The sequence below is a fragment of the Caretta caretta genome, chromosome 26, assembly GCF_965140235.1.
Source record: "Caretta caretta isolate rCarCar2 chromosome 26, rCarCar1.hap1, whole genome shotgun sequence".
NCBI classification, from domain to species: Eukaryota; Metazoa; Chordata; order Testudines; family Cheloniidae; genus Caretta; species Caretta caretta.
Window position 1 is genome coordinate 11,932,579 of NC_134231.1, and position 14,807 is coordinate 11,947,385.

Below are 14,807 nucleotides of genomic sequence, written 5' to 3' on the forward strand. Positions count from 1 at the left end.
TACCACCCTCTACTCCGATAGTTTGTTTCAGAGGACATTTTTATATATAATTCCCTTTAAACATAGAAAATTCAGTTGGAAGGCTTTACTTATACTGCTAACAACACTGCAGATTAGACTTTTAAAAGCACAGATTACGGAGAGAAATGCAAGCAACAAATCGGGCATAAACAGTGGAAGGTAGTCTTATGAGAAGTCAATGGGCCTAATAACATCTAAAAGTGTTTGCAAGATCAGGAGCCCAGTCTCAGGTTATTACTGTTGAAAAGATTGAAAACTATTGGGACTAGTTAATGGTTGAAGAACAGGCGTTAGTGAAAAAAAATTAAAGACAAATGAAGTATTTCCATAAAGTTTAATTTTACAAACTACCATAGCCCCAAATTAAAAACATCATCCATTTAAAACAAAATTCTTTTTATAGAGCACCTTTAAAAAGAAAGGGGTGGTGGTGGTGGGAGGGCTTCTGTTTCCTTGCTGATGTCTTTTCAGCAAGACATTGCCTGGGGATAGGTGAAGTATCAAATCACACAGTAAAACTCAAAATGAAATACTTCCTGTTTAGTCATCTTAGCTTTTATAGGTGATGCAAAGGTTTCAATCAAATATGATCCCTTCCCCAAATTAACAGTGCTTCATTAGGTACCTTGAATTTCTGTTGAAATTAGACAGCAGGTAGAGTTACAAGTAAAAACCTATACAAATTTATGCTGAGTATTGAGTATCACTACTTGCAGGACTTCAGCTCACTAATTGGTTAAAGCAGCCTGATTTAAAAAAAAAAAAACTGACCACTGACAACCACGTATTTCTGCAAATATTTCATAATCTCGCTGGAGCGCTGGTACTTAAAGCAAAAGAAGATTTAGTTAAGACTTGTTAGATTTACTGTGCTTGATCGGTCTGTGAAAGCTGTAAAACTATCAAGAATTACAAACATTTAAATTAGCCTCACGTGTAAAAATATGGCCCTAGTGCCCTACAAGCAAAAGAATTTACACAAGTTGTGCAATCAAAAGAAACAAGAGACCCCCCCCCCCCCCACCTCATTATTTAGAAAGTAAAATCCCAAAATTATTCAAATCTTCCTTTTTACTGCGTGGCTGGCATGTCTTTGTGAGTTCACTGACTGCTGACTTTCATAACGTTTCTGGTGTCTCTCAACCACCTTGACTAGTTAGGATTCTGTTGCGTTAATGTGTTTATCATCAGCATGTGTAGAATTTATACCATCTACCATTCTCCTTCTGTAGCCCTCTATAAATATTTCTATTTCTCTCTCCTCTTAAATACCCTCTGTATTCACTCACCTGAAAAGCATGCTTTAAAATAAATTACAGTACTGTTAATACATGCTATGTCAGACCAATACTCTGTACTGAGATTGTCAAAAAAAGGTAAGATTCCAATGTATGAATAACCAAACTTTAAAAAATACAATTGCAGTTCCTTGTGATCCCGTGACTTATGGCCTTTTTCAGAGCTGTATATTAACCTCAGCTGGGAAGAAGCCACATTCACTGTTATCCAAATTATATTCAGGTTCTCTACTGTAGAATCTAACACTACAGTCTCCCAAAGGAAAGGCCATCTAATGTGGCTGCTAAGATTACAATAAAACTAGGAGAATGAAGAAAAAAAATCAAGATTATTACAGAACATGCACCCAGACTGCTCCACACCTCAAAACTAAATACAAAAAAACCCTTTAAAACCAATTTTAAATTATTTTCCTTGAAAGAGGCAAAGTCAAATCTAGTAGAAGGGCTCTCAAACCCTTTCAGATGGTAGGGCATTGCCTCTTTCTACTCACATAAGAACCCTGTGGCAACAAAGGCAATTGCTTAACATGGAAAGTTGATACTACATTAGGAAACCATGGAATTAATTTGTACTGAACTTAACATGAGTGAGCAGTTGGAAATGAGGTGAGCGAATAACATGTGATCAGACAGCCTCTTGCAGGCTAGTTTCAAAATTTGATTTTGTTGATTTTTAAAATAAAATTAATGTGTGTTACACCTGGCTCCACATCCACCTGCCTTTTTCCTATATTTAAGAGTTTCCTCCCTCCTTGCTGTGTAAAACCATCACACACAACACAGGAGACACAGGCCTTTATCCTGCAAATACGTAACCACATGCTTACCTGTTCGCCAGATCAGGAACTAGGTAATTATATATAAACAGGTCCCTAGTCAGGACTGCACTTAAGCACATGCTTAACTTTCAATACTTGCTTAAGTGCTTATCTTGAATAGGGATGGGCTTTAGCACATGCTTAAGTGCTTTCCTGCGCTGGGATCAGAACACATAGGGGAAGGAGCCATTTAAAAATCCTACACCCCTCTGGACTTTTTCCACCTTTACTGTTGTGATAGGTAACACTTATGATTACTGTATCAGGTTAGAGGGAAAAACATTGCCATATATTCATTTTTAACAGTAAGGTGGGCAAGAAGGACGTAGCATTTGATCAATACCATCATCAATTTCCTCTGGCCAACACTGGACAATCTAGACTCCCATCAGTGATGGGGGTTTGCCGCTCATACCTGGATAAAACTCACAGCTCTGTTTTGAGTTTCTCATTTAAATCCTCCTGGTCGATCATGTTCACGTTTCCATACCAGTGATGGTAAGAAAGGAGAGCTGCATTTTTGGCAGCAATTGCACTCATTTCCATGGCACTTGCCACCCATTCTATGCCATTAAGGTAGTATATTCTATCATGGAGGATTATAGGTGGGCATTTCTTTGGGAGACTGTAGTGCGGGTAAGCCAGCCACTTCTTCTCTTTCACAGATTCATAGGATGAGAAAAGCAAATTCATCTGCTCCTTGGTGAGTGGTTCTTTCGAGAACACTTTCCAAACAGCAGGTCCCATGGGTTGCTTCACTTCCTCGTGTGTGTTTTGGACAGGAGAGACAACACCTATGCTGTTGATAAACAGTTTGGGATTTTCGGTTGTGAAAATGCTAGCTAAATGAAAGCGGGATGGGTCCTTGTAGCCGAAGAAGGATGCATTTATGCGCCCATGAACAAAAGTTGCCACCGTCTGATGGTAATGGTCTGAGAACTGTGCAACGAGCGGGTTAAAATTCCGGAAGGTGATGTTGGACATTTTACGATTCAATGGTGTAGCAATAAGAACTATATCATACATGTCTGTCATTGACCCTGATGCAGAGTTGTAGCTCACTTCATACAACTTAACTGTACCTCCTGGAAAAAAGATAGTATTTGAGAGAATGCAGAATCCTCCTGGCAACAGGACATGAGTGTATTTTTTTGGGTTAATGCTTTTGTAAACTAGAATTTTTTGGGGGGAGGGGAAGGGGGAATTTTCCCTTATTGGACTAAGAACTTTTGCATCACATGTTGCACACCGGATCCTTTATTGACATAATTTAGAACAATCACAAGACTAGTGATTTTTGGGTGCTCAATTTGATTCCTTATAAGGGGCCTAAAAATCAGATGGGCTCTATATGTACGTAGTGACCTGAATACCAGGGCTCTTGAGATCGGCATCCAAATGTTTCAGCGTATGCCAACCTCTAGTTTTAAAGCCTTTTCCTCTTAAGTCCAAAGAAAGCGAGTGCGCCTCACCTGTGCGTTTGGGCCGCGTTCTCTCCTCTATAGAGGTAACCGTGCCAGAGATAAGTTGTGCTTTGGAAGCATAAAGAAGGCCAGTGCAGACAAGTTTGTTGCCACCTTTTACTGACCAAAGTCCAGAGTCTGCACCTGCCAAAGACACCACACCTGCAAGGGAAGAGAATGATATTCCAAACATACTGTTCTAACATCCCATTCACTGAATTAAGCAGGGGATTGCTCTTCACTCAGGGCTGGAATAGTAAAATGGAGCTAAGAAAACTATAGGTCTCTAGGAAAGTGACACACAAAACTTGCTAAAAATAATGGTACCAAATAGGAAAGAAAATTGTTCAGTAGCTATCGGAATATCACAGTGAGCAATAGAAGTAATCCCCCTTTCCTTAGGGCTGAATGCATCGCCTTCAAAGCCTACCCACGCCTAGGGAGCAAGAATCCTAAGAATGAGTTTCCATTACAACACAGCAGAGGTCACAACACCCAGCCCTTTAACGATAGTTTCATCTGCCAGCAGATGAAACATGTAAGTAAGGGAAGACAATTAAACACGCACCTACAAACCCATTAATGTTGGCGCCTTGGCCGTAATTGACTCTCATGACTGGAGTAACCACCTCATAGATAAACTTCTGGGAGAAGCCAGCCTTCTGCATAGTCTCATTGATGGTCCGATTCAGCATCTGGATGAAGTCATTCCCTCCGAGCGCATGAAGCAAGCCCTCTGTGCTGCTGAAGGAGTAGTCATGAGACTGATAGCGGTAGATTCTTTATCCAAAAGGAGAAAGACATTAATAAAAGACTAATCTTGACTATACACATTAGCACAGAACAATTGACTTGCAGTCACTGACAATGTAAATGAAAAACATTTACAGAAATAGCGAAATTTCTCAGTGCACTTCCAGTTTTTCATTTTTCTCGGCAAAGACCAGTGCGCGGAGGGGTCTGACCATTTTAGATTTTGTCTCTGTTCCACTGCTCCCTCCTGACAACTGAGATCAGCTGTGGTGTTCATGCCGATAGTCCTTGGAAGTGCGTTCTTGGGAACTGGAGACAAGGGATTCTCAATGGGACCATCAGAATCTCTTAACCTTCAGAACAAGGGACAAGGCTCATCTTGCCAGCCAAACCATAGCCTAACCCATCTAAAACAAAGCCCTGTTGGGTCTTTTCATAACTTTTCTGACTTCTTTCCTCGTGGGTGGGTACTTTTGGTCACTGCAGGCAGTTATTAATTAACACCTGTTTCTGTGTTTTATGCACCCAAATGCCAGCGTGATGGACACACTACATTAGGGCAAATTGTACTGATGACTCCTTTGGCTCAAAATTATATTGTCTGGTCTACATTCTACAATGTACAAGTGGCGATTGCTGTGTTTGTGCTTACTGCTACAAAGTTGCACTGTTTAAACAGTAATCCTGTTTTAATTAGAACAGTTTACAAAGTAAAAGGGCAGGCAACAAAAACTACTCATAGAGATCACCCCACTGCCATGAAGAACGAATCCTGGGTTGCCCTAGCTATATTGCGATATACCCTCATTGGAAAAAAGGCCCAGGAAGATCACAGGAGAGAAACAGAAAGAGGGCCAAGAAAAAACAAACCTCTTTATTAATAAATGTTTCCATAGCATCCATCGTCATAGACAGTACCCACCAGTTTTTAAATCACTCCACTAGGAGAATTAATTTAGTTCAGGCTTTACATCATTACCTCATAAACTTGTCCAAGATCTCTTCCACCCACATGTTCATTCGCACAGGGTTGAATCCATAATGCCAGAGAAGTTTCAGGATACTGATAATGTACCAGCTACTCTCCTCAAATACAAACTCTTCTCCATTGTAAATGCCCAGAAGGCCATCTCGGTTCTCAGGAACAGAGAGTCCTGCAAAGGAGAGAAATATCTGCCATAAGCTACCAGGGCCTGCTGGCATAATTTAAAAAGGAACAGGTCTATCTATTGCACAGTATTGCTCAGGAAGCATAGAAGGTGCATCATTATAAACAATGACAAGTGCAATAATTCTGACTTATCAGTCCAAACTGTCTAGATTTTTATTATTTCCTTTTAAAAATCTGAGCAGCAAAGCTGGCTCTGAAAAATTTGAGTGGTGCCCCAAGAGTGCAGGAGTTCAAAATGACTTCCTCTAAGATTATACCAGGATTATTTCAACTCAAGTGAACAATAATGTAATGTGCAGGATAATGTGTATGTTCAGTATTGTCCTGGAGTGGAGAGAATCAAAGCTACTCAAACAGGCCACGAGCTGCTAACAGAGATTTCCTTTCAGCTCAAGCACTATGAACCTGTACTTTGAATCAAGAAGCTCTGCGTTCTAGTCGCTGTCTGGCTTTAAAATTCAGAGTGGCTGTGGTATACAGTATAGCAATAACCAGGAAGTTCATGGATTTATTACAATATACCTTAGATATTTTGCTGTGGTCATCCCGTTTAGTCAAGAGCAGCTAAACACTTAGAAGGAACAAAAGGATCTTGCAAAAAAGCCTAGAAACAAAAATCAAGCGTTTCAACCCTCTAAAATAACATCTTTCAGAGTAGCAGCCGTGAGTAATACATATGATTTGTTTTCTTTTGTTTTGTTTTGTTTATTACAGTCACCAAACTGAAGCTTGCCAGCCTCCAAACCCAAGGAGACTCTAATAACAGTTTTGTTAGTTGGGCAGATGTAATGGAATACACCCCTGGGTTCACATCATACACACTATTGTAATAATCTTTTTACAAGATATGCCTTGTGAGGTGTCATTTGAAAACTCTTTACTTGCGGATCAGTAATGTCATGGTAAAATGTGTGTAACATCTTAGAATCATAGGACTGGAAGGGACCTCGAGAGGTCATCTATACATGAAGTTCAGGGGACAGGACTAAAGTTATACATTTCCCCTGTATTACGTTAAAAATACATGTTTAGACTCACGTAGCACCAAACTGGTCAAACAGACCTGTCTTGAATAAAAGAGTGTATGCTTGTCTTAATTTGCATTTAAGCAGTAAACAGAGTCATCAAGAAGAAGGGGGGAAACAGAGAAAAGAAAGAAAGAAAGCTCACGTAAGTGAAAAAGACCAGCAGAGAACATTCTTCCACACACTTTCTCTCCTGGTTCTCAGCTGAAAATGTTTTTCAAGAGCGGGCTGAAACTATAAAAAGCAAACACACCGTTACCCACCTCATTCTCTGCACATGAGAAGAGAAAGGACTCTGTGGAAGGAGTCCTGACCCGAAGAGTTTGGTCAATAAAACTGTTTGAAGCTGTGAAAGTAGAATGAATTATATTGAAATTATAATTCATTAAAGAAATGCTGCTTGAAAGGTTTGTTGAAATATAATTGTCAGGAAGAGAAACATTAAGGAGTGTGAGACAATGGGTCCTCAAAATAATTAACTTAGAGCTCTTACTGAGCTAGGAGATTGGTAAATAAGATATGTATGTATATTTGTCAGTTTCTGCTTCCTTTTGTCTCCTATGTTAAATTGGCTTTGGTTTATCTGTATAAATAAGTTAGCTTGAGCTTTTGCAGAAGGCTCACATATATCTGGGTGCATTGGCAAAGCACTTTGCTAATAAACAGAGTGGTCTGACAAATTCAGTGAGTCTTGAATCTGACTTTGACAAAGCATATGCTGAGAAACTTTGCTTGAATCTAATATCATTTGTTAAGTTAGGCACTAGAAAGCATTTTATCTTCATTTTTCTTGTAAACTTTGTAATTTTTATGCCTCATTACTTGTACTCAAAATCTCTTTTGGTAGTTAATAATCTTGTTTTATTGTTTTTTCTAATCCAGGGTGTTTACGTTAAAGTGTCTGGGTAAGGCTAGTGTATATTATTCCCTTAAAGGAGTAACAGACTTAGTATATTTGGACTGTCCAGGAGAGGATGGGGCAGTACAAGGCATACGTTTCTGAGGGGAAATCCAGGACTGGTAGTGTGGTGGGATCACCCTGCAGTATAACCCAGGCTGGTGAGAGCCAGGGTGTGATTGGCAAGCTGCAATTACACAAACACATCTGGGAGTGACCTGCATACTGGAAGGTTGTTTTTGAGTAGTCCAGGTTGGAGGCTATATCAGCAAGATTGGTCCTGCTTTGATGGGGTTTGTCCTGCTTTGAGCAGGGGGTTGGACTAGATGACCTCCTGAGGTCCCTTCCAACCCTGATATTCTATGATTCTAAGACATTGCAAGGGACTCCAGGTAAGAAGGCAGGGGTGACACAGCCCCCCGTTGGTCTGGATTGCACCCCACTATGTCACAGCAGCCTGATGGATTGTCCTTTCATGGATACCAATGTAACTCCATTGACTTAAATTGATGTTCCTCTGTATTTGCATCGATGTGAGTGGAGAAATGAGCCCAGCGACTTCTGCTCCTTAGGGAAAAGTCACATACCTAGCACCTTGACGAAATGCTTCATATGCAGGTTAAGAGGATGGATGATGGCTCCTCCTGCTTCATAGTCTTTTCCTTCCACATTTATAGTTGCCAAACGGCCCCCCACCGTTCCTTTCTCAAACACGTCAATCCGTACGTCTTTCCCAAACTTCTGGCGTAGAAAATAGGCTGCCGAGGTGCCCCCAATACCAGCTCCGATAACAGCTGAAGATACATTTTGAAAGGAAGTTATTTTCCTCATTTTAGTTAATTTACACAGATACGTCCCAAGTCTCTGAATTCAGGCAGCCCTCACGCGAGTGTCAATTGTGGCTCTCTTCCTCCAGTGCTGTCTCTATCGTTGGGACGACAGAGACCGAGTTTTCATTTTGAGGGTAGAATATTCAAAAGCACCTAAGTGACTTGTGCTCCTAAATCTCTTTTGTGCTTTTGAAAATCCCACCCTAAATTCTTTAAAACCACAATCCTTCAGATGAACATTAATTTGGGAGAAGCAGGAAACCTGGTCTACACTACAGAATTAGTCAACTTAACTATCCACACCCGTGAGTGGCGCATTTAAGCCGACCTACCCCCAGTGTAGACAGCAAATTCTTGCATCAGCCTAGCTACCGCCTCTCCGGGAGGTGGAGTACCTATACCGATGGGAGATCTCCTCCCACTGGAAGAAGTAGTGTCTACACTGAAGCGCGTGAAGCGGCGCAGCTGTGCCACTATAGCATTCCAAGTGTAGACAAGCCCAAAGATTATGAGTTGCTCACATCCACATGGTAACACGTAATATGTATGTAATATAGCTGGCTGTGTCAAGTAGCTGGTTTAGCATTCCAGGAACGTTGGCAAATCTTGCTGCAGAGCAGGGGTTGCAGCATCAATTAGTAATTCATATTTATCATTTGTGGTAGCAAAATAAGGGACTTGCAAGCACTTGATGGACTTGGGCAAGTCACTTAGGTACAAAGGTATTTAGGCTCCTAACTTCCTGGACCTTGGGCTCTCTGTTTCTCAAGGTATCCCTATACTACAGTCAGCTAGGCTTCATAATTACATCTTGGGCCTGCACGGTCTTGCTCCTTCAGTAGTAGTCATCTGCACCAGCAGAAAAACATGCAAAGTGGGTGTAAAATGCTACCACACTAGAAGGGTCGTACGTTCCACCACCTTGCACTGGGGCAAATGACTGCACAAGGTGCAAGGCACCAGAGACACAAGACTCATTTCTTCAAAGTTTGTGTGTGTGGTGGGAAACTATTGAGAACATAGACTCCTAAGGGCAAAGAAAGTAATGAGCCACTGTGAATCTGGGAAGTATTTTAAAGCTCAGTAACAGATTCTCACAAACTTCAAAACTAGACATCCAATCAATATCACATGGGCTTCACTTAGGCTTTTGTTACAGACGGACCTATGCCAAACACAGAAATTCAAGGGTCTATGAACGTTAGGGAGTTTCCTGAACTTTGTGGCTACCTACAGGATTTTAGTGAGCTGGGAAAAAAAAAAAAACATGGCTCCAAACTGTCCCAAACACCAGGCATGTCTCCAATAATAATTAATCTATATTTTTAAACATCTTACAATTATTAGAAATGAAAATGGCCTGTTTTGCTTACTGTTGGGTTTGCTTTAAAAAATATGTTCTGAAGGGAGTCAAGTTAGGCACAAGCATCTGGCACTGCAGATTGCAGACCATAATGGGGGGGTTGTGAGCAGATGGGAGAGAACAAGATTAAGAGCCATTATCTGCTTCTTATAGAAGGGAATGGCTTTGAGTGGCCCATGGGGCTAGATAGGCTGGCAGACAGAGCCTAGATAAGGCATTAAGTGAGGAGTGACTGCACAGACCCACTGCTCTGCTTATTCCAGTTACTGCACTGGTTCCCATCTGGAGCCAGTTGCTCCAGGTCCACCTCCTGCCCTCTTACCCCAAATGTCCCCAGTCACCCACTTCCCCTCTCCCTGGCAGCTTGTCCCAAGACTCTTTATCCCTGCCCCCATCTCCCCAGTAACTGTGCTGCAGACCCTCTCACCCAGCAGTTGAGCCTCAGCTCCCCGTCACCCCCTTCGCGGCAATAACTGTGCCCCAGCCCGCCTGTGCCAGGGGTCCTTCTGCCCCTCTCCCCAGCAGCTGAGCCCCAGCCTCCCCGAACCCCCCAGCCCACATCCCCTGCCCCTCTCCCCAGCAGCTGAGCCCCAGCCTCCCCAAACCCTCCACCCCAGATCCCCAGCCGCTGAGCCCCAGCCTCCCCGAACCCCCCACCCCAGATCCCCAGCAGCTGAGCCCCAGCCTCCCCGAATCTCCCACCCCAGATCCCCAGCAGCTCAGCCCCAGCCTCCCCGAACCCCCCACCCCAGATCCCCAGCAGCTGAGCCCCAGCCTCCCCGAATCTCCCACCCCAGATCCCCAGCAGCTCAGCCCCAGCCTCCCCGAACCCCTCAGCCCACATCCCCTGCCCCTCTCCCCAGCAGCTGAGCCCCAGCCTCCCCGAACCCCCCACCCCAGATCCCCAGCCGCTGAGCCCCAGCCTCCCCGAACCCCCCACCCCAGATCCCCAGCAGCTGGGCCCCAGCCTCCCCAAACCCCACATCCCTCTGCCCCTCTCCCCAACAGCTGAGCCCCAACCCCCCCGAACCCCCTATTTCCTTCTCCCCAGCAACTGGGCCCCCAGCCGAGACCCCCTGCCCCCCTCTCCCCCGCAGCTGGGCCCAGGCCTCTCCCCGCCCCCCAGTACCGATCTTGCCGGGCGGGTAGCGCAGCTCGCTGGCCCCCGGCGCCCCCCGCCACAGGGAGGCGAGGAGCAGGAGCAGGGGCGCAGGTAGCCGGGCCCGCATGCTCGCCCCGGGCAGGGATCCCGGCCGCCGCCGCCGCGCTCCGCTCAGGTGGCTCGAGGAGGCGGCGCCCAGCGGGCGGGGGCGGGGTTGGAGGGAGGGAGGCTCCCGTGGGCACTGAGGGGTGGGGGGGCCCTGGGGGAGATGCTGGGGGGAGGGTGTTGGAGGGAGGGAGGCTCCCCTGGGCACTGAGGGGCGGGGGGGGCCCTGGGGGAGATGCTGGGGGAGGGTGTTGGAAGGAGGGGGGCTCCCCTGGGCACTGAGGGGCGGGGGGTGCCCTGGGGGAGATGCTGGGGGAGGGTGTTGGAAGGAGGGGGGCTCCCCTGGGCACTGAGGGGCGGGGGGTGCCCTGGGGGAGATGCTGGGGGAGGGTGTTGAAAGGAGGGGGGCTCTCGTGGGCACTGAGGGGCGGGGGGTGCCCTGGGGGAGATGCTGGGGGAGGGTGTTGGAGGGAGGGGGGCTCCCGTGGGCACGAAGGGGCGGGGGGGCTCTGGGGGAGATGCTGGGGGAGGGTGTTGGAAGGAGGGGGGCTCCCCTGGGCACTGAGGGGTGGGGGTGCCCTGGGGGAGATGCTGGGGGGAGGGTGTTGGAGGGAGGGAGGCTCCCCTGGGCACTGAGGGGTGGGGGTGCCCTGGGGGAGATGCTGGGGGGAGGGTGTTGGAGGGAGGGAGGCTCCCCTGGGCACTGAGGGGTGGGGGTGCCCTGGGGGAGATGCTGGGGGGAGGGTGTTGGAGGGAGGGAGGCTCCCCTGGGCACGGAGGGGCGGGGGGTGCCCTGGGGGAGATGCTGGGGGGAAGGTGTTGGAAGGAGGGGGGTTCCCGTGGGCACGAAGGGGCAGGGGGGCTCTGGGGGAGATGCTGGGGGAGGGTGTTGGAAGGAGGGGGGCTCCCCTGGGCACTGAGGGGTGGGGGTGCCCTGGGGGAGATGCTGGGGGAGGGTGTTGGAAGGAGGGGGGCTCCCGTGGGCACGGAGGGGCGGGGGTGCCCTGGGGGAGATGTTGGGGGGAGGGTGTTGGAAGGAGGGGGGTTCCCATGGGCACGAAGGGGCGGGGGTGACCTGGGGGAGATGCTGGGGGGAGGGTGTTGGAAGGAGGGGGGCTCCCCTGGACACTGAGGGGTGGGGGGGCCCTGGGGGAGATGCTGGGGGGAGGGTGTTGGAGGGAGGGAGGCTCCCCTGGGCACTGAGGGGCGGGGGGTGCCCTGGGGGAGATGCTGGGGGGAAGGTGTTGGAAGGAGGGGGGTTCCCGTGGGCACGAAGGGGCGGGGGTGCCCTGGGGGAGATGCTGCGGGGGGGGAGGATTTTCTATGGGCCGAGGCGAGAGAGCCGGGGAGACAGCGGGATCTAGGGAAGGGATGAGTGGGGGGTAGAGGGGAGCCCCTAAATGTCCCATGGGGGCATTCCAGGCACAGCACAGGGCCCTCAGAGAAAACTACTAGTGACCAGATGTCCCGATTTTATAGGGACAGTCCCGCTATCCACGGTTTTGTCTTATAGAGGCACCAATTACCCCCCACGCCCTGTCCTGAATTTTCACACTTGCTGCCTGGGCCTCACTTGGATGGGTAATAACTCTGTTCAGTGTACACCTAGCCAGGACACCGATCCTCACCGTGTCTAGCCCTTGTGCCTGTTGGTGACTTGAATTCCGGTAGGGAACGAAAGTGTTTTTTCCCCTCATCTGCTGTGTGAAATAGGTGGGTGTTTGGCTGTTTCCCAGTGGGCAGTTGTTCCTGTCCCAAAAACAATGAGGAGTCCAGTGGTCCCTTAAAAACTAGCAGATTTATTTGGGCATAAGCTTTCATGGGTAAAAAACCCACTTCTTCAGATGCACAAAAAATAAGCCTCAGAGCCCGATTCACAGCTGGAGAATTCCCATAATTTACACAAACTGAAGATCTGGCCCCAAGGGTTGATGTAGCGGAGGGAAGGTAGCGGAGATAATGCAGGATTCATGATTATGTGGCTTTTGAGGTCCAAAACCCTGTCTAGGTGGTGGTGTGAATTCCATCCTTCTCTCCCACCCTCCCTATAAACACCCTGCTAGTTTTCCACACGGAACCTAACTGGGTTGAGTGCCAAGCTCTGAAGAACTGTTGTCTTAACTAGATGTGTTGTTTTTGTTTGATATATTTGCATTTATCATAGAATATCAGGGTTGGAAGGGACCCCAGAAGGTCATCTAGTCCAACCCCCTGCTCGAAGCAGGACCAATTCCCAGTTAAATCATCCCAGCCAGGGCTTTGTCGAACCTGACCTTAAAAACCTCTAAGGAAGGAGATTCTACCACCTCCCTAGGTAACGCATTCCAGTGTTTCACCACCCTCATAGTGAAAAAGTTTTTCCTAATATCCAATCTAAACCTCCCCATATATGTGCATATATGTATGTATATTTGTATCTCGCATAGTTGGTGTATACAGTGCATGTTTATAAATTGTGTGAAGCGCCCAGATGCCATGGCAGTAGGGTCCACAAGTTAACAGCCTTGTGGATCTGGGCCTACATGGCCTGTAGAAAGAACAGGATGAAATAAAATAAATATATTCAAAATATCTGCCTAAATGTTATACATATTAAATATAATATTTGCAATTATCCAGTGTCTATGCACATATAATCTTCATATTTTCATACCTATATGGGCCCCAATCCTGCAAAGATGTACACACTTATTTAACATTATAGGCAGTAAATAACGTTAAGCCTATGTGTGTATCTTTGCAGGATTGGGGCATGTGTATGTGTGTGTGTGAGATATATGCCTCTACGTTAACAGATACCAGATATATTTCTGCATATATAGGCAAATAATACTTTATTAATAAATAGGAATATATCATACAATGCATTTGTAGATGTACTTCTACATTTTCATTATATCTTACATGTGCCTTTGAAAATATAATGTGCATTTACATTTTAATATGTAATCATTCTATCATTTGCATGTTTATTTCTGTACATAAGTATCTGCAATGGATGTTTTTGTAAGTATAATTCTATACATGTGAATATTGTATGGAATTCAGTATAATCTGTTTGCTTGTGAATATACAGTTGCATATATGTGAATATGCAATGCCAGTTAGGCATTTGTACACACATGCACAGCTTTAACGTTTGTGCCTTTTCTGCACAATGCATATACATAATTCTGTATTTGCATATAGGAACATTTGCTACCTAAATAGCTGCTCTAATGCACGTTCACACCGTACATAACTATATTTATGGGCAATGCATGTGTATCTTGTACTTAATACTGAATGGTTAATTTGCATATAGGCACTGTTTATTAGTGTTTGTAAGGCGTGTGAACACACCTACGCAAATACAGGCACCTTGTTTGTGCCTGTATGGCATGCACACAGATCTATAAAAAGAAAAGGAGCGCTTGTGGCACCTTAGAGACTAACAAATTTATTTGAGCATATTTATTCTCTGTGGATATTTGATCTACGTGGATGGTATTAAGTAGGGACCACAGAATTAGGTTGCAAAGCTCATCAGTGCTGCAGCCAGATGAGGTTCCCATCCGCGCCGCTGGTGTAGTGGTATCATGCAAGATTCCCATTCTTGCGACCCGGGTTCGATTCCCGGGCGGCGCAGGGAACTTTTTTTTACACCCCCACCCCCCTGCTTAATTATAGCAGCAGAGGAGTCAACCATAGCAGCGCACCGCCGGAGACTGCGGTAACATTTAGGCGACTGGAAAAGAAGGAACCGCCACCGGCCGGTAGTGCGCGTGCGCCGAGGGAAGGCGGAGAGAAAAGAAACCGGCGGAAGGAGAGGGCTCACGTATGACGTAGCGCGCATGCGGTGTGCAATGCCCGAGCCGGCGGAGGGAACGGGCCTCAGAGGTTAGTAATGCGCCTGCGTTTGTTGCCGGCCGGCGGGCTCCCCCGCTGCGCATGCGCTGTTGCTCTCTCCCCCCCCTC

General features: G+C 46.4%; 1 protein-coding gene and 1 non-coding gene across 2 annotated transcripts; one reads left to right on the top strand and one right to left on the bottom strand.

Annotated features, from left to right (window-relative positions):
- Window positions 1–341: 341 nt before the first annotated feature.
- Window positions 342–10,938, bottom strand: PCYOX1 (prenylcysteine oxidase 1). Its single transcript, XM_048829282.2, has 6 exons — window positions 10,773–10,938; window positions 8,038–8,244; window positions 5,336–5,510; window positions 4,172–4,383; window positions 3,613–3,765; window positions 342–3,225 (listed from the first exon to the last, which is right to left on the bottom strand). Exons 1-6 carry the CDS (start codon window positions 10,870–10,872, stop codon window positions 2,567–2,569), a joined length of 1,506 nt encoding a protein of 501 aa, XP_048685239.2. The 5' UTR covers window positions 10,873–10,938; the 3' UTR covers window positions 342–2,566.
- Window positions 10,939–14,406: 3,468 nt separating this feature from the next.
- TRNAG-CCC (transfer RNA glycine (anticodon CCC)) lies at window positions 14,407–14,477 on the top strand. Its single transcript has one exon. It is a non-coding gene; the product is annotated as a tRNA-Gly (tRNA).
- The last annotated feature ends 330 nt before the right edge of the window (window positions 14,478–14,807 follow it).